The 20,412-nt window shown below is 54.5% G+C and overlaps 2 protein-coding genes across 12 annotated transcripts; both read right to left on the bottom strand.

The window, feature by feature from the left end:
* Positions 1 to 436: 436 nt before the first annotated feature.
* RUSC1 (RUN and SH3 domain containing 1) lies at positions 437 to 10,493 on the bottom strand. 10 transcript variants are annotated; one of them, XM_086393244.1, is made up of 13 exons: positions 10,365 to 10,493; positions 8,218 to 9,669; positions 7,522 to 7,932; positions 6,888 to 6,924; positions 6,758 to 6,852; positions 6,372 to 6,470; positions 6,129 to 6,211; positions 5,848 to 6,022; positions 5,670 to 5,775; positions 5,442 to 5,488; positions 3,714 to 4,263; positions 2,889 to 3,017; positions 437 to 1,150 (listed from the first exon to the last, which is right to left on the bottom strand). In XM_086393244.1, the coding sequence occupies exons 2-13, from the start codon at positions 9,581 to 9,583 to the stop codon at positions 982 to 984; spliced, it is 3,267 nt and encodes a 1,088-aa protein (XP_086249370.1). In that variant the 5' UTR covers positions 9,584 to 9,669; positions 10,365 to 10,493; the 3' UTR covers positions 437 to 981. The 10 variants fall into 10 exon arrangements, with proteins under 10 accessions (XP_086249370.1, XP_086249359.1, XP_086249362.1 ...); XM_086393233.1 differs by lacking the exons at positions 6,758 to 6,852; positions 6,888 to 6,924; XM_086393236.1 differs by lacking the exons at positions 6,758 to 6,852; positions 6,888 to 6,924 and having other exon boundaries at positions 6,135 to 6,211.
* A 336-nt stretch (positions 10,494 to 10,829) lies between these two features.
* FDPS (farnesyl diphosphate synthase) lies at positions 10,830 to 20,102 on the bottom strand. 2 transcript variants are annotated; one of them, XM_086393255.1, is made up of 11 exons: positions 19,973 to 20,102; positions 18,918 to 19,134; positions 18,681 to 18,840; positions 17,437 to 17,577; positions 13,518 to 13,598; positions 13,254 to 13,376; positions 12,791 to 12,879; positions 12,622 to 12,694; positions 11,855 to 11,932; positions 11,619 to 11,753; positions 10,830 to 11,089 (listed from the first exon to the last, which is right to left on the bottom strand). In XM_086393255.1, the coding sequence occupies exons 2-11, from the start codon at positions 19,109 to 19,111 to the stop codon at positions 10,889 to 10,891; spliced, it is 1,275 nt and encodes a 424-aa protein (XP_086249381.1). In that variant the 5' UTR covers positions 19,112 to 19,134; positions 19,973 to 20,102; the 3' UTR covers positions 10,830 to 10,888. The 2 variants fall into 2 exon arrangements, with proteins under 2 accessions (XP_086249381.1, XP_086249382.1); XM_086393256.1 differs by lacking the exon at positions 18,918 to 19,134.
* Between the last annotated feature and the right edge of the window lie 310 nt (positions 20,103 to 20,412).

The following is a 20,412-nucleotide window of genomic DNA, read 5'->3' as shown; positions in this document are numbered from 1 at the left end:
TCTACCCGCATCCTCCAGGCTCTAGAGCATTTAACTATTCTCATTTCAAAAGACTGAAAGGAAACTCATTAACTCCTAACAAAGTAATAGATGTCAAGTTATTATGCTTCTAAAATTATATCACCACGGAATGTCCCTTTTTAACACCTTTTAATCTTTCCCATCACCTCAGCTATGAAGCTTGTAAGTACAATTTCATGGGCTAAGTCTTCCCAGCTCTCCCGAATCTACTCAGGCTCCTACTGTATCTGTCTAAGCAAAGCAATCAAGTCTCAGACTAGAGATGCACGTCAGTGAGTCAGGCACCAATCGGGCTACCTTTCAAGGAACAGAACTAGACCCAGCTAGGAAGGAAGCATCTCCCTTGGGCTCCCCACAACACAGCCTCCCGCCCCTCCCCCATAGCCTATGTCCTGAAACCCACAGTGACGACACATTCAACTCCCACTCTTTATTGGGACAAAGGAGGAAGGAGACAGACTGACCCCACAGGCCCACCCACCAGGGGTGTCCAGACTTCAGCACCTAGTCCAGCATGAGTACATCATAAATACAGGCAACGCGGGATGGGTGAGGTGGGGGAAGGTTCCATACACAGGAAGAAGACTATAGAGGCCCTTCAAGTCTTGGGAACTGAGGCGTATATAGAGGTGCAGTCCACTTACGGAGGAAGAAGATACAGGGGGGCTAGATTTCCATTTTGCAGAATACAGATTGGAAAGAGGAAAGAGATGGCATGGAGGGAAATTCCTTTTTATATATTTTCGAAGAGCAGATTTCACCTTATAGATGGGTATAGGAAGGAAGGAAAAAAGTTTATTTTAGGTATTAGCAGAAATGGCTATGGGAGGAAAGTGTCATTTTGCAGACAGGGAAGATACTTTGGGGACAGTCAGTATACATGGGTGAGTATTCACAGGCCATTCCATTCCCAGGTGACAGAAGGGAGAGAGAGGTGCAGGAAAGGAACAGGTGCTAGGCCTAGAGAACAAGGGAGGTATACCCCACGGGTACCAGCCCCTCCGCTCCATCCCTCCCACAGCGGAGCCAGTCCTCATCCACAGTGGCGATGACACGCAGCACTTCCCCTCGCTGGAAGCTCAGCTGGTCAGGTCCTGCAGCAGTGTGGTCACAGAGAGCCCGGACTGCCCTGTGAGGAGCCAGAGGGAGATGCTGGGATGAAGTGAGGTGGGGGTCCCTGTCGCCAGCCTCACCTCCCCCCCTCCGCGGGATGTATGTCCCTGTTGGTTCAGCTCAGTAAACATGAGTTGGGCTCATGGGGACCACGTCTCTTCAACATGTTGATTTGTTTGGGGCCCCAGCCCTCTCCTAAGCTCCAGACCCACTCTTTAGCTCCTTATTTAATGTAATTTGTACTTCTCTGGTGCTTCATATTCAACATACGCAAGCTAAATAACTCATCTTAACCCTCCAAACTGGTCCCTCCTTTTAGGTCCCCTGTAGTGGTAAATGGCATCACCTATACAGTTATTCCTGGTAAAAAACAAGGGGTCTCAGTCTCTACACCCAATCAGTCACCAAAACCTGTTTGATATTGGTTTCTCCCACCACTCCATTTATCTTCAGCTTCACTCCCATCATCTTAGTTTAGGCCTCTATACTCTTCTGGACCACTGGCATATAATCTAACTGGTCTGCCTGAATCCTGACCACCCTCTCCATTCTCCACACAGCAGTAGAGATCCTTCTAAAACTTATCATCCCTGGGTTTAAGACCCTTCAGTAGTTCCCACTGCCTCGGAGTGATACCCAGCTTCCTTCACTGGTCTACTGACACCTCTGACCTCCCTGTCACCAGTGCCAGGATCCTCCACTCCAGCCATGTACTCATAGTTCCTCACTTAACCACACTTTGACTTCTCCACCTTTGCATCCTGTTCCTTCTGCAAGATGCATAGCCCACACCATCACTAGGCTTCTCTGAGTCCCCAGACCTGGGGAAGAAGCCCTGTCTGTATGGCTCCAAAGGACTATCTTCCTTTTCCAGAGTCTTTAGCACACAGAATTGTAAGTGCTGATTTATTAACTGGTATCCCCACTAGACTACAAGCTCCTTGAGGGCAGAGATTCCCTCCTCCAGTATAATGCAAAGCACATAGTATGTACTTGAAAAGTACTTGAATGGAAAATCAAGAAACCTGATTCAGGGGTTTCCCTGATGACTCAGTGGTAAAGAGTCCACCTGCCAATGCATCCCTGACGCATTCCATCCCTGATCCAGGAAGATCCCTCATGCCACGGAGCAGCTAAGCCCATGGACCACAACTATTGAGCCTGTGCTCTAGAGCCCAAGAGTCACAACTACTGAGGCTGTTGCATCCTAGAGCCCTGCTCCACAATAAGAGAAGCCAGAGCATTGAGAAGCCTGTGCACCACAACTAGAGAGGAGCCCGAGCAGCAACAAAGACTCAAAACAGCACCCCCCCCCAAAAAAAGAAGCCAAATTCAATGGATTGAGAACCTAAAAGAAGCCAGACCCCAAGGATGACACAGCCCCTGGTGCCAAATTAGAAGGCCCCACTAAAGGGAAGCCCAGTTCCCCAGTGGACACACACGCATTCATCGTACACTCATACAGTAATAAAATTGGCCAGTAACTGGGCACCTTCTATGTGCCTAATACTTTTATAAAATCACGTTTAGTCTTCAGAACAACCATTAAAAAAATATAAAGTATCCTCTTTTTACAGAAAAAGAAACTAAAGGTTCAGAGAAACTAGTATCACACTAATAATAAACAGCAAAGATGCAATGCAAAACCAAGCACTGTCTGACTTTACATCACCTCCCATCCACGTGAAGTCAGAAAAACCCACACATGTAACATAACACGTGCACGCCAGTGCTTTCTCCCTGACCCTCCTTACCTGTGGGTCTGCACCGTGCTGGGTTCTGAGACCTCAAGCTCCTTAGGAGATGAGGGAGCCTCAGGAGGCGCCGCCCGCTTCACCAGAGCCAACACACTCACTGTCGGGGGCAACCAGCTGGATGGTCTCCTGGAGGAAAGGACGCAGGGTCACAGAGGCCACCCCACCTCCAGAAAAACCACCAAGGATCTGGGACCTTGGAGGGAGGGAGAGGCTGAGGGACCCAACTGCGTTTCAAGAGGTCAGGAGTTGGTCGCTGCTGAGGGCAGAGTGGCAGTCTTGGGACACAGTTGCCTTTAAGGTGATTAGGGAGGTGACAATGGAGGTCTACCACACCAAAAGCCACAAAGGGACCTATGGAACCAGCAGGCTTAGCTCCAGAGGGTCACTAAAGAGTACCTGAAGCCACTAAGGAGCCACTAATGGTCAAACCCTGGAGCAAGAGTCCGCAAATACTTCCTTTTTTTCTAAAGAGCCAGAAAGTATTTTTGGCTTTGAGAGCCAAGAGGAAAAGTGGACAATATCATGCAGGTATTTAATAACTGTCAAAAGTTCATGACTTAAGAATATAACCATCATGGCTGTAGAAAAGCCAGGCTGTCAACCTCGGACCTAAAGGATCCCTACCGAGTTTCAAATTAAGAGTGACTGAGGGAGTTCCCTGGTGGTCCAAAGGTTAGGACTCTGCTTTCACGGCCAGGGCCTGAGCGCAATCCCTGGTCAGGATCCTGCCAGCACCCAGAGCACCAAAAACAAACAAATTGGGCTGACTGAGGGCTCTGAGAGGGGGTCAGAGGTCATGGAGGGGGCCAGGGACCCCATTACCTGGACTTAGGGGCTCCGCTCTCAGTTTCTGCGAGGCCCCCAGGCACTCCAAACAGTCTCCCCAGCCATACGCCTCTGCCTGGTGCTGCTTCCTCTGTGTGCGGGGACCTCTCCTGTGTGGCCTCAGCTGCAGTCTGGGTGCGCCTGGACCCCCACCGGGGAAGAGGCAAGCCCTCGGCGCCGCCAGACGCATAGACCCGGGAGGCCTGGGTCAGCTGCTCCCACCAGCTGCAGGGGCTGGGAGAGCTTGAGGGGGCTGAAGGGCCCGGAGGGGCCTCCCCAGAAGCCCCCCGGAGGCTCTGGGCCAGCCGACCCCCCCAGTGCAGCACGGCTTGCACAGTCTGCTGCAGGGCTGGAGGTGAGCCTGGGGGGGGTGGGGCCTGAGGCGGCCCCAGGGGCAGGTGGTGGTGGTGCTCAAAGAGCAGGTCCAGGTGGAAGGTGAGCACCGACAATGGCTGCAGCAGGAGCAGCAGCTCCGTGGACAAGGAGGGGCAGCCAGCCCGGGCCAGGGAGAAGAAGCCAGTGGGCAGGTACAGGAGGGACAGCAGGCCTGGGAAAGAGCAGGCTACCATCAGCCCCTGCTCTGGGCCTCTCCAAGGGCTTCAGCTGGCCAGTCAACAAACACCCTCCTGGGCCTCGCTCTACACTGGGCACTGGGGCAGAGAGGGGGACTCGGCAGGATACAGGGCAGCCACATCCCTGCTGTGGAACCACCACCCAGAGAGGGGTGTGGGAACAAGTATGCATGCATGCTGCATCCATTCAGTCGTGCCCCTTTGCAACTCCATGGACCGTAGCCCGCCAGGCTCCTCTGTCCATGATTCTCCAGGCAAGAATACTGGAGTGGATTGCTGTCCCCACCTCCAGGGGATCTTCCCAACCCAGGGATCGAACCTTCATCTCCTGAGTCTCCTGCATTGGCAGGCAGATTCTTTACCACTAGTGCCACTTGGGATGCCCAGTAGCAAGTATATAAGTAACAAAAAGGAGGACTTGAGGGCTATGGGAGCAAAATGGGTAGGTGGGGTAGGGAATGGGGGTGGAGCCTCACTGAAGAAGGACCCAAAGGATGAATGAAAGTTAATGAGGAGGCAGGAGGAGCAGGAAGCCCTACTGGAGAAGGAGGCACAGCAAAAGTAGGGCCCTGGGGCAGAAAGAACTGAAAAAGAGACTGTTGACCAAGAAAAGCCCCAGACCTAAAGGCAAAGGCCAGATAACCAAGTCTTTGCAGGTTAGAGTGAGGATTAGGGGCATTCCTCCTATTAATAAGACTCCTTAAAAGAGTTCTAAGCAGGACATTCCTGGTGGTGCAGTGGATAAGAATCCACCTGCCAATGCAGGGGACACAGGTTCGATCCCTGGTCTGGGAAGATTCTACGTGTCACGGAGTAGATAAACCCATGTGCCGCAACTACTAAAGCCCAAGCACCCTAGAGCCTGTGCTCTGCAACAAGAGAAGCCACCACAATGAGAAGCGCGCTCACAGCAATGAAGCATAGCCCCCACTAGCTGTAACTAGAGAAAGCCACGCAAAGCGATGAACACCCAATGCAACCAAATAAATAATAAATTAATTTTTCAAAAAGAGTTCCAAACAGAAGAGTAGTAAGATTGGAGATCTGGATCGAGAGCATTCTGGCATCAGAGGGAACCATCAGAAGAGATCCCTTTTCCTACTCCCCCTAGTCTAGCAAGCCCATCCTCTCAAAGCCCATTTGAGCCTCTGACCTGCATCTTCCTGGAGACTGGAAAACCACAGCTCCAACTGCTTAGTGCTGGGGGAGAGAGGAGGGAATAGAAGTCAGGACACCAGCCCCCTGTGGGTGGAGGATAGGAAATAAGACCAGGACAGGGAAGGCCTTCTCTGGGGACATGGGGCAACCACCATATATCCCACCCAGGACACCCCTGCAGTCCCCAGGCTGTGGGAGGGACACCAGAAAGAAGGCCACTCACTTGAGGAGGCCCAGGATAAAGGCGTGGAAGCGGCTACGGCTACTTCTCAGCGGGGCCAGACGGCTGACCTGGCTATACAGGGTACCGAGGGAACGAGTGCTGGAGCCTGAGGACACAGGGCGTCGTCAGCCAGACCCCAGCCCTGCCCTCTGCCCAGTCCCACACTCGCCCCCTTCACCTGGCTTCACAGACGCCTCCACCACACTCCAGGGGCTGCTCCGCCGCTGCCCAGTGATGAGGTCTTTCCGGAAAGGCTTCAGCCCGTCGGCCACCAGGGCATGGAGGGCCGGACAGAGGGTGGTCAGCACCAGGTGCCCCACGTCTGGGCTCAGACGGCTATCCCCCAACTGGGCCTGGAGGCGGCGCAATGGGCATGGGTCCAGGGATACCTCCAGCCTTCCCCTGTGCCCTCAGAGCTACATGCCCCTCCTCACCCCCCAACACCCTCCCTACAGGCACCTTCACCTTCTGAACCAAGTTCCGGGCGGCCCCAAAGTGCGAGATGATTTTATCCACTGAAGCACTAACAGCTATCAGGAGACCTGGGAGCGGGGCGGGAAAGAGAAGCGTCAAAGCCCTTTGTCTCTCCCCAGGCAAACTCCGAGGGACTCGGAGAGGCCAGTTCACACAATTTGAGAGAGGAGGGCCTAAGTGAGGGGAAGTTGATTTCCAAACCAAGGGTCAAAAGTCAGGGTGTCCTACCTTTTTTCTGCTCCTGCAGCTGGCCAGTCCCACTCTGGGCTTCTGCCATCCACAGTCGCTGGGCCCCGGGGACGCCGGCGAACGACCAGGAACTACGGACTGGGATAAGGGAAGAAGAACGCACTGACACTTACCAGGGGTCACCCCCAAGGACTCCAGGCTTTCGCAAGGGTCATATCCTATGGGTCTAGACACCCCAGCCCCTGAAGTCTTGGGAAAAGGAGCCTAGGGCTGCGGGGAGCACAGGGCAGCACCCGGAGTGAAAACCTGCACATATCTCAGCACTGCCGTCCTGCTCCCCACTTCTCGGTTCCCATTTCCCTTCCTCACGGCCCAGCTCCCACTCCTCGATCCCGGAAGTCTCAGCGTGGGGCAGCCGTGCTCACCTCCCTCCCGCCTGCCAGGCTGGGCCCTGAAAGGCGGGAGATGACAGGGCAGGGAAGGGAGGGGCAGCCTTGTGCCCGCCACTCCCCCCCACCCCCTGGCCGGCGGTGGGGTGGAGGGGGAGGGGGGGACGTCAGGTCCGCGGGGACCCAGGGAGCACGTGGGGAGCCTGGACCAATGGAAAGACAGACAGACGGGAATGGGAGGAGAGACGGAGGGAGAGCAGACCCAAGGATTGGGAGGCTGGAAGGCGCCGGAAAGGGGAAACCTGGGTCCTGCGCCAGCTAGGCAGAGGGCCCCTCGCTGCAGCCCACTGGGGCTGGCCCCAGGGGGAAGGAGTGACTAGAACCCCCTTCGGCCAGTGAGCTAAGCGAACTTCACCCTTCACCCTTCCCGTACAAGGTGGGGGTCAGGCTCGAACTGCACTGGCCAGGGAATTCCACAGAGGGTGTGACCCAAGGTCCTTAACAATGGCCTTGCTGGGACCCCCTTAAGCTGTGCGTGGAAGCTGGCTAAGCCTATATCCACTATGTCCCGGCCACGCAGCTGGGAAAGCAGCAAACTTCGCCCAGCCCGGGGAGTTACCAAGACCAGACTCCCCAGGACCAACGATCTTGGAATCGCCCAGGTCGAAGGGCTGGACCCAGCCGGGTAACCCGGGAAAAAACTAAAGCAAAGGTCTGGCCGAGGGTGGGTGGGGCTTTGGAGTGGGCGGGGCAGCCCCGCCTGAGGCGTGGCCCGCGGGGCTGGCCCCCATCCGTCTTACGTAGCCTGGGCGGAGGCGGTGGGCTCCTGGTCCAGCGAGGGGCCTTCGGCGGACGAGGTGGCCGTGGCAGCGGGGGGGCGGGTACCTGGCAGGGTGGGGAAGCCACGGGGGGGAAGGTGCTACTTCTGGGAAAGAGCGGGGACAGCAGCAGTGCCAGCTCAGGGCTGGCCAGGCAGGGAAGGTCCCCCCTAGCTGGAGGCGAATAGGCCCCCACCGGGGACAGGCGGACGGGCAGCAGCTGCTCCTCCGGGGTACTCGGTGTCCCCAGGAGCCGCAGCCCAGCGCCTGGCCAGCTAGCCAGAGGCGCCAGGAGCAGAGACCCAGCTGCGGCCGCGCTCCCACCCTGCAACAGGGGGCGCCCGTCAGCCGAGAACCGAAAAACCAGGGGCCGAGGGAGCAGGAGGGGACCGGCTGCAGGCGGGATTGGCGGGGTAGATGCGGAGGGGTAGGAGGCCAGCGGGATGGGCAGCCAGGCAAGGAGGGGCGGGAGAAAGAGGGAGCAAAGAGTTAGTCCCCGTAACCCAAGGACCCACCCAGTTTCCCTTTCCCGGAGCGCTCCCGGTAGCAGGGGACGGGAAGGATGGGTGGGATGGGTCACACAGAATGGAGGGGAGACAGGGGGTCGGGTCGGAAGCTTTGGAGGTGTAGGGAGGCCAAAGGCCAGCCCTCCTCTCGCCACCTCCTATGGCCACGTACCTTCAGTGCCAGCCTGAGGACCTGGCTGCTCCGGCTCCTTTGAAGCTGGGGCCTCCTCACCAGCAGCTGGGCTGCCCACCCTGCCCTCCTCGGGCTGCCCCTCTGCTATGGGCTGCAGCCCAGGTCGGTTCTTCTTCCTCCGGGGAGGGACGGGTGGCGGTGGGGGCCGAGGTGGGACCAAGGCCCAGCCAGCTGGGGGGTCTCGGGGCGGGACTGGCGGGGGCGGAGCCCGGCTTCGGGACCGGAGTTCCTTGAAGGTGGTGACTTCCCGGGGAGGCCCCTGGGAGCTGCCGAGCGACCCTGTGGGGGGCAGCTCGGTGTCGGGAGAGAAGACGATGAGCCAGTCACTGCGGTCTTTCTTGGCCTGCGGCACGAGGGGCAGCCCTGGGCCCCGCTTGCGCTTCTGGGCCAGCTCGTGGAAGGACGTGATTGTCCGGTGGGGCACCGGCTCCTCGCTGACGTCACTTCTCCATCCCCCATCAATTTTCCCTGCATCAGTTTTCGAACCAGAATCAGTTATTCCTGTATTGGTTTTCCAACTGGAGTCGAATTTTCCATGTTCAGTTTTCCAACATTCAATAGTATTCCCATTGACTTTCCAACCCGAGTTATTGTTCTCAGTTATTTTCCAGCTAGCATCAGTTGTCTCTTTGTCAATTTTCCAAATGGGGTTGATTTTCCAACTGGGTTCGGTTTTCCCAGCATCGATTTTCTCATCATCAGCCTCTGGGAGGTCAGAGGTAGGGAGGTCCTGCTCCTCGGCCTCCTCCTCTTCCTCTAGCCCTGGGGAAGGGAGGTCCTGGCCAGTGGTCAGGGCATTACAATTGGAGTCCAGGCCTGGACCGGATGGAGAGGAAGCTTCAGAGCAGGAATCCGGAGAGCAACAAAAGCTGTCTGGGGAGCAGGTGTCTGGGCCTGCGGAAGCCAGGGGCGAGCCTTGCTCCAGGGGAACGATGCTGGGCTGAGGGTGAACATCCTCGTTGCCAGGGAGGTCCCTGGAGTAGACTGAGATGGGGGACTCATCGGGGCTAAGATCTGAGCAGGAGCTGAGAGAGGAGGAACAGCCCGGGTCTGAGGGAGAGGCAGCCCCCTCCTCCTCCTGTGCTAGGTCCTGCCGGTTTTCTAGGCCTGCCCCATGCTCCTGGCAACATCGGCAGGGCACGGCTGGGCTGTTGGAATTGGCGTCCACCAAGGTCCCACTGCAGGGGCCCCGGCTCTCCTTGCCCCCGGTGTCCCCTGGGGGAGGGGATGTGCTCAAGGGCCCCTCCCGGAGCTCCGGACGGCGGGACAAATGCAGGCCTAGAGAGACATGCTGGAGGTGGATGTGGTTGAGGTTGCAGAGTAAGGCCCTCTGAGGGGACAGCATGGTGCCGGCGGCGACGGGATGGCCTCTAGAGAATGAGGAGGATCAGGCCTCTCAAATCCACTTGCCTGGCAACCGCAGATGCAGCCCTAGAAGAGAGGGATAGTGAAACCCAGCCAGCGAGGGTGCGGGCCGCGGGAAGGACACCAAGGTGACTTAGGTGCTGGGGCAGGCGTGGAACGGCCCCTTGGACAATATTTAAATGATATGCAAATAACATCGACTGGCTATTAGTTTCCGCTGCAGTGTTTGCAGGTGGAGTCGAATGTAATCCCCACCCCCGAGAATGGGGCGGGGAGGGTCAGAGAATGCGGCTGCGCCCTCGATCTCCTTGGAGGTGCGGAGGCTTGTAAAAGGATGGGGCCAAGAAGGGACCCTGGGTCCTCTCTGCTGCAATCTGGCCCTGCCCCTCACTCCCAGGGGAAGGGGTCGAGAGGCCCCGCCCAGATGATCTGAAATGGAGTGGGGGGACGTGCGTCCGGCTGGTTAATGCAGGAAAGGGGCAGGCGTGGGGGAAAGGATCGAGCTGCAGGAGCAACCGTCAGCCTGTCAACTCCACCGGGCAGGCCGGCCGGCACGGGCCTCGGCCCCGGGCTCCAGCCTACAGCTGCGGCGCACCTTCACCCTGCTGCGAACACCAGCATGTCTGTCCCATTCTCTCTGCACTTGTCTCTATGGTGCAGCTCCACCCCACCCCTTCTCTATTTTTTACTGCTCCCCTCTCTTGCCCCACCCCGCGAGCCCTGATCCATCCATCCACACCCGCAGGCCAAGTCATCCTCACCTGGGTCCTCCTGCAGCCGCTCCGGAGTCTGGAGCCGCGTCCGGCTCCGCGGCTGCGGTCCCCGCCCAGCCCGCACAGACTGGAGGGGAGGGGCGCTGGGACGACCCGCCAGCGCTGCGCAGCCGCGCCCCTCCACGAATGGGCGTGGCGAGCCTCAGACCCAGCCCCCAGCGCTTGACGCTTTTGCCTGTGTCACCCACCCAGGCCCAGCTCAATGGCTTTTGATGCGGCAGCCCACTCCAGTGTTCTTGCTTGGAGAATCCCAGGGACGGGGGAGCCTGGTGGGCTGCCGTCTATGGGGTCGCAGAGTCGGGCACGACTGAAGCGACTTAGCAGCAGCAGCAAGGTCCCACTGAAGGGACCTTTTAGTCCCAAGGGGGTTCCGGCTTCCATGCAACTGACCCCCACCCTGCCCATTCTGGACAAAGCTGCGCCCCTGGCTGGCACAAGCAGAAACGGAAGAACCACAGGTTAGACAATAATTTATTAAGAAGCCTCCTTTCCCCACCTTCACAGACTCTAGGTCACTTTTTCCGCTTGTAGATCTTTTGTGCTAACCCCAGGAAGATGGCTGGGGGCAGGGGCGCAGCATACTGCTCAATGAGACCCATAATGTGGTTGTAACTGTCTTCCTCGTATTGCATGTACACAGCCGACAGATTCATCTCCTCGTAGAGCGCCTTCACTCGGGCCACCTTCTCAGCCTCCTTCTGCCCATAGTTCTCCTGAAGGGTCGGGGGTAGGAAAACGGGCTTATTAGCCTTACCCCCGCACCTCTAGGTCCCTCCACTCCCCCATCCAGAACCTCTCCAATGCCATTTATTCATTCCATTCCTGCCTCCAGTTTCAAGGGTCTCTGAGTAGCTATGATCTCAAACTCCAGCCCCCCCCCACGCCGCCCCCTTCCCAAATGCTCACTCAGTCAGTGGGGTTCAGGCCTCAGCTTCTTCTACCCCAGGATTTCTCAACCCGTGGCCCATTTGAAATTTCTGCCAGATAGTTCTTTGTGGGAAGCTACTGTATGTGTGGTATTTGGCAGCATCTCTGGCTTCTACCCACTAGGGATCCAGTGGCACAGGCACACACACACACACACCAAGTTATGATGACAAAAAAAAAAAATGTCTCCTGACACTGTCAAATGCCAGGGTGGGCGGGCGTGCGTGCATATGTGTGTCAAATCACCCCCATTGAAAAACCACTGCTCTTTCCCCTACTCCACGGCTTGGGGACCCACAGCACAGCCTCAGGCACCTGCAGGATTTGGCGCTGCTCTGGAGAGGCCCGCTGCAGACACTGGACCACCAGCCAGCTGCACTTGTTGTCCTGGATGTCTGTGCCGATCTTACCCGTCACGCTGGGGTCCCCAAAGAGATCGAGGTAATCATCCTGGGCAGAGGGGGTGCAGAAAAGAAGGAACGAAGAGGCTGTAAGGCAGGGAAGGAGCAAAGCTGGAGCCTGTTTTCTGCCAGTGCCCCATGCCTTTCTACCTGAATCTGAAAGAACTCTCCCATCTCCAGCAGGATCTTCTTGGCATGGGCATGCTCCTTCTCCCCATCAATGCCCGCCTACAGAGAAAGGGGGTTAACAAGTCATACACCAGAGGTGCCTGCATCTTCCTGGCTGCTTCCTCCCACGAAGAGGGTCTTGCCCCAGTACAGACCCCCTAAGTCTTCTCTCCTTTCAGACACCCTTGGCTTCCCTGATAAAGGAAGTCCTGGCTGACGGTCCACCCCCTATCCCACTGATTTTAGCTATGGGTCTTCTTGCAAGTCACAGCAGAGATGAGTCCATTCTGGAGGCCGTCAGACTCTCTTCTCTCACAAGGCTCAGTTCCTGAGTCGCTCTGATCCTGCTTCCTAATCTTTTTACCATTTCCAAATTCTTTCACTATGGAAAGGAAACTTGGAGAAGGTCAGCATAGATAGTTAACCCCATGGATTGCCTTTGAATCTAGTCTTCTCCCTCAGCCTGAATTATCTCCTCCCCACTCCTACTACTGTACACAGATGGAGAATTCCTTGTTCCCCCTTGATGGGCTGTCCACTTTCATGTAAACCACTCAGTTCTTTTTTATAATTAGTCCCACGGGTGGGGATTTTATCCACATCTTATAGCTGAGGAAACAGACTCAGCAAGATTAAGTAGCTTGCTCCATATCTCTCAGCCATTCCTAGTCGGGGCATGCCTGCTCCGTGGCCTCGTTATTGAAAGGCCCACATGAGCAGGGCAGCAAGGGATGAAGAGACTCACTCACCATATACATGGCAGCAGCTACAGGAAGGTAAAAGGAGTAGAAAGCTGTCTTGTACTTGACAATAGACTTATACCTGCATGCATGGAGAAGATAAACTCCTTAGAAGGGTTATACACCCCCTCCCAGCCCTCCCTCTCACTGTCCAGATATGGTTCCCATGGTCCCTCACCTCCTTTCTGTGAATCTGCCAAGATCCACGTTGCCCTGGGGAGCTGTGATGAGGTCCAAGGTCTGTCCGATCTCAGTTTGATAAGAACTCTAAGGAGCAGGAAGATGGCCTGTGAACTGGGCTTTCTCCAGGGCTGGAGAACTCTGAAATCTTGGGCCCTACATCCCACAGTAGTTGATAACCGGGTGGTCAGGAAGACAGGAGGAGGAAGAGAGGGCTCCCAAACTCAAGGCCCACACAGTCACACACATGCTCTTTACCACTCCTTTCAATCACAGAGACACAAGCAAGCCGCCGCCACCACCCGCCCCCACTCCCTCCCTCAATTACTTCCCCTTCCAGGCAAACCTGTGTATCACCCTAAAACAAGACTGTCCCAAAGAGGACAGTGAGCATCACATATCTGGACGAGAATGTCCCATAGAGGCCAAGGCCACTGTGGGAGCCCTAGTCGGCACCACACCTGCAGGAAGAGCTCGATCAGGTCCAGGTAATAGGGCTGCTCCCGACAGTACAGCTTCAACAGGCGGTAGATGGATGATTCCAGAAGGAAAGCATCATTGATGGCATCCAAACCTATGCCTGGCTGTCAGGGACACACAAAACAAGCAATCAACTTCTGGCCTAGACTCACCAAAAACCCGTAACACCTCCTCCATAGGCTCCATGTGACCCTTTCCCAGGGGTCTGTTGCCATGCCCACCGCGCTACCTTCCCGCCCACTTACCTTCTGATACCAGCAGGTCTGCCCCCGTCGGGTGAGGGATGAGTCCATAATGTCATCTGACACCAGGAAGAAGGCTTGGAGCTAGGAGGATGGAAAGTGGAATAAGAGTCCCAGGGCTCCTTATGATTGTTCCTTCTACTAGCAATAGATGCTGCTTTTAAGAATCACTCAACAGGGAAGGTAGGTCAGGATGAGGCTGAGGACTGGTTTTTTTGGCCACACTGTGTGGCTTGCGGGATCTTAGTTCTCCAACCAGAGATCAAGCCCGTGCCCCTCTACATTGAGAGCATGGAATCTCAACCACTGCACTGCCAGGGAAGTTCACTGAGGACTTTTAATCTGGGCTGTGGGACTTTGGAAGATTGTATGACTTCTTTGGCTCAGGCTTCCCAACTATAAAAAGGGACAAAAAACTCCTTTGTTTTCAGAGTAAGAGACATAACAGATCTCCAGACAATCCCTGGTATCAGGGAGATGATGAAATGTCTTCATATACTGTACTCCTCCCTGGCCAAAAACTTCGGGGAGGGTTTCAAACAAGATTTTTTCATGCAGCGTGACTTTACATGACTTCAGGAACAAGAAAGGCTGGTTCCTGCCTTCTCTCCGGGCACTGCTTACCCACTCCAGCAAACAGGAACAAAACCCCACCTCAGGAAGCTCATTTAGGAGCCTGAGTCTAATGGGGTGGAACTGAAGTCTGACTCCTGGTAACTTTCACCCATGGCTCTTAAACATCCTCAAAGGGCTTCCTCTTCTGAGTGCCAGCCTCCTGGAAAGTACCAGACTACGCTGGCTCCCTGCAGGACTGTGAACTACCTTGAGGCACGGACGAGGTGTTTGACTGTATGGCATTCCCAAAGCCCAGCACAGTGCTGGCCCATAAATGTTTGTCTAAGAAATACATGAGAGAATGAAGCACTGTAATTCTCCCAGAGATACTTCTAGCAGCCAGGCTACATATTCTGGCTCCCTCAAACAGCTTGTGAAGACATGGTGTGTTTTTTTTCTTTTTGGCCACACCGCATGGCTTGTGGGATCTTAGTTCCTCGACCAGGGATTGAATCTGGGCCCTACTTCAGCAGTGGAAGTGCTGAGCCCTAACCACTGGAGCACTACGGGAATTCCTTGAAGACATGGTTTTTAATGTCTTGTGTGTGTGCTCCAGTGGATCTGCATGGCTCAGAGGAAGTGCCCACCACTAGCCACCAGCTCAGCTGTGCACAGTGCCGAAAGGGCTATTGTCGTTCCAGGCCAAGTCCTCGGGAAGGAGGTCTCCATCTGCACCTTTCCCTCTGACGTCGCCCTGGAGTGGGGCCTGGGCTTTCCACATTGGGGCACACATTTTATTTACAGTGTGTCTATGTGGAGTGGCATTGTTCCCTGAAGCCACAGCTCCACTGCCTCCCCCGAGTGGCTACAAGGGCCAGCTGGTTTCAACCAGCACCACTCAACCAAGATCGCCTCTGAAGGGCATTCATTCCGTGGCCTCCCTCAGTCTCCTCTGCCCCCACCAACTGCACTTTCTATCTATTAGGAGAACATTAAACCTACAGTGGTTTTACCACAGTATTGGGTTGGGTTTTTTAGTAATCTCCCCAGGTATATGTCACAGTGGGAAGTAGCGAGAAGCACATCTACATTACCCACACTGCATCCTTACCGAAATGCCTCCTTGCCTATTTCCTCTAGATACGAATCAGACTGGGCTGTGAGCCACTCTATCAAATAATTGGCCTAGACTTTAAAAAAGTCTGTTATAATGGAGGAAGTATTCTAAAGACTGAAGAAAAACTAACAAATGCAATGCATCACTTCTGCTTGGATCCTAGATGTTTTTTTTTAAAAAAAAAAAAAACACCTTATAGTAGACAATTGGGGAAGAATTATGAATATTTAAATATGGAATATATATTAGGTAATATTATGATATCAATGTTAACTATCACGACTGTTGCTCTGATTTGAATGCTTCCCCCCAAAATTCTTATGTTGAAATCCTCAACTTCAAAGATAACAGTATTAGAAGGTGCACCCTTTGGGAGATGCTCAGATCATGAGGGTGCAAGCCTCATGCAAGGGATTAGTGCCCCTATGAAGGAGACCTCCAAGCACTCCCTTGGCCCTTCCACTTGAGGACACAGCAAGAAGATGCTGGCTATGAATCAGGAAGAGAAGTCTTGACTCCTGGTAAGACCCAGTCATGTGGGTGCCTTAATCTCAGCCATCCCAACCTTCAGAGCTGTAAGAGAGAAGTTTTCTGTTGTTTATAAGTTACCCAGTCACTGGTATTTTGCTGTTGTTCAGTCGCTAGGCTGTGTACAACTCTTTGCAGCCCCATGGACTGCAGCACGCCAGGCCTCCTTGTCCCTCACTACCTCAGAGTTTGCCCAAGTTCATGTCCATTGAATCAGTGACGTTATCCAACCACCTTATTTTGTTATAGCAGCCCAAACAGACTAAGACAGATGTGAAAATGCTATTGTGGTTATATAGGCAAATGTCCTTGTTTTTAGGAGGTAAATGCTGAAATAGAAAAGAGGTTGAAGGAGATGTGGTAGAAGCGAAAGGAAGATAAAAGCAGAGATTATAACAAAAATCATCCAAAACAATGGTGCATTGCTCAAATGGAATCTTAAGGGAAGTGGTCACAGTGCAGCTGCGTTTAAGAAAACATGGGAATTCCCTGAAAGTCCAGTGGTTAGGACTCAGCATTTTCACTGCCAGGACCAAGGGTCATCCCTTGTCAGGGAACTAAGATCCCACAAGCAGCACGGTTTGGTCAAAACAAACCAACTCAACCGCAGGTGAACCCACAGCGCAGCTAAGGTTAGTAACAACTGATTTTACCGGGTGAGCTGCTGGGTCCCCCACAGCTCTACCCTTACCCTCCTGCCCTTCACTCCTTGCCTGCTGTCTGTGGCTATGGGCTCCTCAGCACCACCAATCCCTAGAAGGGCACCTCTGTCACCAGGGGCCCCATCCTCAGTGAGGCCATCATCCTTTTACCCCCGTGGAGGCAAATCCCTACTGTATAGCCCCATCTCCCTTACAAGCTCTAGGTTGGAAATTCTACCACCTGCAGGACAGACAGCTCCACCTGATCTGCTCACGCCAAGAGTGCAGCGTGGCCAGTGCTGAGCTCATCACACCCTCCCTCAGGCCAGCTGCTCCTCTCGACAGGCCAGGATCACCCGTCATTCACCAAGCCCAGAGCGTCTTCCCTCCTGGGCTCATCTCCCCACTCCTCAGGGCCTAGCACCCCCCAACTCCAGAACCTAGTCCCCCTGGGAAGCCTAAAATGGAGACTTTAGGCCAGGTGAGCAAACCATACACCTTCAAGAACCAACTGAGCTTGGAGACAGGAAGACTGAGCAAAACAGACAGATCCACACAAGACAGTCCATCTCCAGTCTTGGGGAAGTGGCTTCAACTTCGGCCAACTGTTGCTATATGGGACTCTGGACCCATATCTAGCAATTTTCCATGTGATACAAGACATCTGGGGTTTCATGTGAAATCTCTCCTTTTGTTAGATTTAGGGAACTTAATTTTAAAACATTTTCAAAAACTACCAATAGGCTTCGAGTTTTCAATCTCTGCCATAGAATAATCTTGTAGAAGAACTATCTCACTTTTGTGGCTGTCCTCTACTCAGAAGAAAGAGCTGACAACTTCACGGCCAGTTCCAAGGCCCGGGCCCACCGCCAGAGTACAGGTGAAACATGTACCTTCTGGTAAAACAGCCTCCCCATGTGTTAACCCTTATTCACTAAGTCTGGCCCCAGCACACGAGAGGCAGAGAAACACAACCGAGAAGCGAGTTTCAGGCCCATCCCTCCTGTCCCACCCCATCCCACCCAGGGCACCCCTACTCTAGTAAACCTCGTCTTCGCCTGCTGTTCCCCATCCTTCTCACCAGTTCCACACACCAGCCCACAGTCAGGGCCCGCTGGAGACTGTCAGGATCTTGTTTCCCAGGCTCCACAAGCTCCCGGAAGGTTATTACCACCGTCAAACCCCGATTGTACTTGCCTCCGATGGCATTGTACTCCAGGACCTGGGGAAAGAGCAGAAGGACAAGGAAGGCATCAGGGTCTGCGGAGCAGCTATTCTGAGATTTCTCCTTGTTTTCTCCCACCGGCGACCAGGGAACCTAACTTTATCCTCCTCAATCCCAACCCCTCCTCCAGGCAGCCTCTGAACTACTACTCTCTTGGCTTCTTCCAAGTTGTGGAGCACAGCTGGAAGTTCCCCAGTCCCCAGGCTCTCTCTGCGTTGTCTTCTTCAGAACACTGGAAGGCTCCATACTGGAGATTAAAATCTGCTCCCAAACCCAGACAGGGCTTGAACCCGGGGAAAACTCTTGTGTGTGCCAAGGGAATGGCTAGCTCAGGTCTCTCCCATCCCCATTCCTCCTTTCTCAGCCACCTCCTCTGCACCCCACTTCACAGTTCAGCCTATCTGCAAATAAAAAGACTCTCACTTAACTAATAAGACAAGCCCCCTCCTCCCCAAATTAGCCAGAGAACAGCTTGGAGGGCACTCAGGTTGGGGGGACCATCCGCTACTCCTTCAGTGGCATCGCCTTCTGCTGCCCTGTTGTCAACCAGATGGAGTTCATTGGGAGGACTTCCCTTTTTAATCTCCATCCCAGTACAGACTTCCTTTTCCTTAGTTTGCCTCAGACAAATGAGACAGCATTACAAAAAGAATTGCTAGATACTCCAAAAGAATAAGGCAACTTAGGTATCTCAAAAAACAGTTTCTGCCCTAGAGGAGGGGTTTCTGATGGAACACTACCTTCCCTCAGCCCCACCTCAGACTGCTTCCTCCCTTCCTCCCAGGTCCCTGCCAAGGTAGCCCCTTATGATTTCTGGACACCTAATTCCCTGTCTCAACAAAATCAAAGACTTACCCGGATCAAGGCCTTCACTCCCAGGGAGCTCAACCCCTATGCAAAGCAGTATGTCTGGCCTACCAGAACCACAAAGCTGGATTGATTGGACCTGCCCGGGCTCCGGCCCCTCCAGAATGGACCCAGAGTCTCTCAGATAAAAGTCTGTTCCGACACCTGTCAAAAGTCACCCCAGAGCCAGAGAGAGACCCCACACATGTGCAGAGATTGCAAAGGTTCACCCTCTCAAGTTGTAAATCCCTCACCTCCTTGAGTCGGGTAATGGCATCTCCTATCTCTGGATGCCCAATGTCCTCCTCAGTCAGCACCTTGACAATCTGGGAGAAGTGCTGGATGAAATCCTGCCTTTCTTGGGCGTAAGCGTCCAATTTCTGGTCTCCATTCATTCTGAGGGAGTAAAATGCTCTGACAAGAAGGAGGACAAGTCAGAAACCTAATCAGCTGCTCCCCTCCCCAAGGCCCCTCACCCCTGCCAAACTCACCGAGGCTCCTCTGTCCACGCTTGCCGCCAGCAGCGGGCACTGTGCCAGGCCCCCAGGACTGGGCACCCGTGCCCCAGGGTGGGTCGCTGTAGGGGACCCAGCAACCTGTCCTGGGGCACCCAGCACGAGGCTGGCAGCAAGAAGACCCCCACAGATCTCAGCCAGCGGGACAGGGGCAGCATGGGAGGTGGCATAGGCAGGGGGCATTGAGCACTCCCTGCAGGGGCAAGCACCAGAGGCAGATGCACGCTGTCAGCTCCCCAAGTCACCCTCCAACCTTTCACCTCTGTACCCAGAATGCCCCACTCTCTTCTGGGCTAAGCTGGAGGGCACTTACAGAAAGAAATGCAGGGAACAAAAAGTACGGCTGGGTAACCGAGACTCAGCTGATCACACTTAAAATAAGAAGGCTAGGACTCAAAGCCACCTAACTTTACCCGGTTGAGGAACCGTTAACGCCTCCACCAGGGAGCCTCTGGAATTGTTCTACTCTTACTTTCTTCCTCTAAATTCTGGAGCACAGACTGGAGAATCCAGAGTAAAGGACCTCAGGACCGGGGGCTGGGAGGATTTTTATATCACCCTCTTTTATGGAGGCCAAACTGAGGCTCTAGGAGGTAGGAGGATATCGGGGGAATGGCAGCGCCAAATCTAGAACCCAGGTCTCCCTCGGTAGGCAGGAAGAGGGGAGCGCAGGCTTTGACACGTGAAAGCAGAACCCCTGCGTACTATGGACATGTAGTCTGGGGCTCTGGGACTGGACCCTCACAGAGCCAGGATTGTGCTGACAGCCTCGGAGCAACACTGGGTGGGTGGGTAGGGTTCGCAGCGGAAGAGCAAAGCAGGGTGCAGTTATATTGGGATTCCAGGAAACCACATGGCAGAGTTTGGGAGTTTCTGCACATCCACGGTGTCAGCCAGTCGGTCCCACCAATTCCCAAAACGGGGGAACAGCGACGCAACAGACTGGACCTCCTGTGCCTTAAAGTTGCGCTACAGAGGTAAGACCGAGTTTCTAGCCCCTGCCTCCGGTCCCAGCCCTCAACCTCTCTCACCTGTTCCTGGATGCGGGTTGCAGATCCAGATTGTTGGAGGGGTACTCCTAAAAGCTGGACCGCTCGGCGCTCGGGTCGCTGGATCTAGTAGTTCTCGACCTCCTTTCACTATAGGCAGCAATGCTTCACTAGACTACAATTCCCGACATGCCACAGGAGGGGCAACGATTACGCGATCTAGCGCGGGCTGGCTGGGCGGAGACGAGCCACATTGATTGGCTACTTCCCCTCGTAAGAGCATGAGGCCCTGTAACCAACAGCCAATGGAAGGTCTGCCCCCCGGGACCTAAAGCTAAGAGGGCTGGAGTGGGCGGAAGATGGGGTGAGGTTGTAAGGAGTCGTAGTGAAAGAGAAACAGGTTTGGAATTGCTTGAACTCAGGCTCTCAACAGTCGTTCTTTACTACTCAAATTGTCATTATTTTCCTGTGCAGTTGAGTAG

The sequence above is a fragment of the Bos grunniens genome, chromosome 3 (genome assembly GCF_055505025.1).
Source record: "Bos grunniens cultivar Pamir isolate PY7600 chromosome 3, Bosgru_T2T1.0, whole genome shotgun sequence".
In the NCBI taxonomy this organism is placed as follows: domain Eukaryota; kingdom Metazoa; phylum Chordata; class Mammalia; order Artiodactyla; family Bovidae; genus Bos; species Bos grunniens.
The sequence above is the reverse complement of the archived record's forward strand: the minus strand, read 5'-3'. Positions and strand labels throughout refer to the sequence as shown.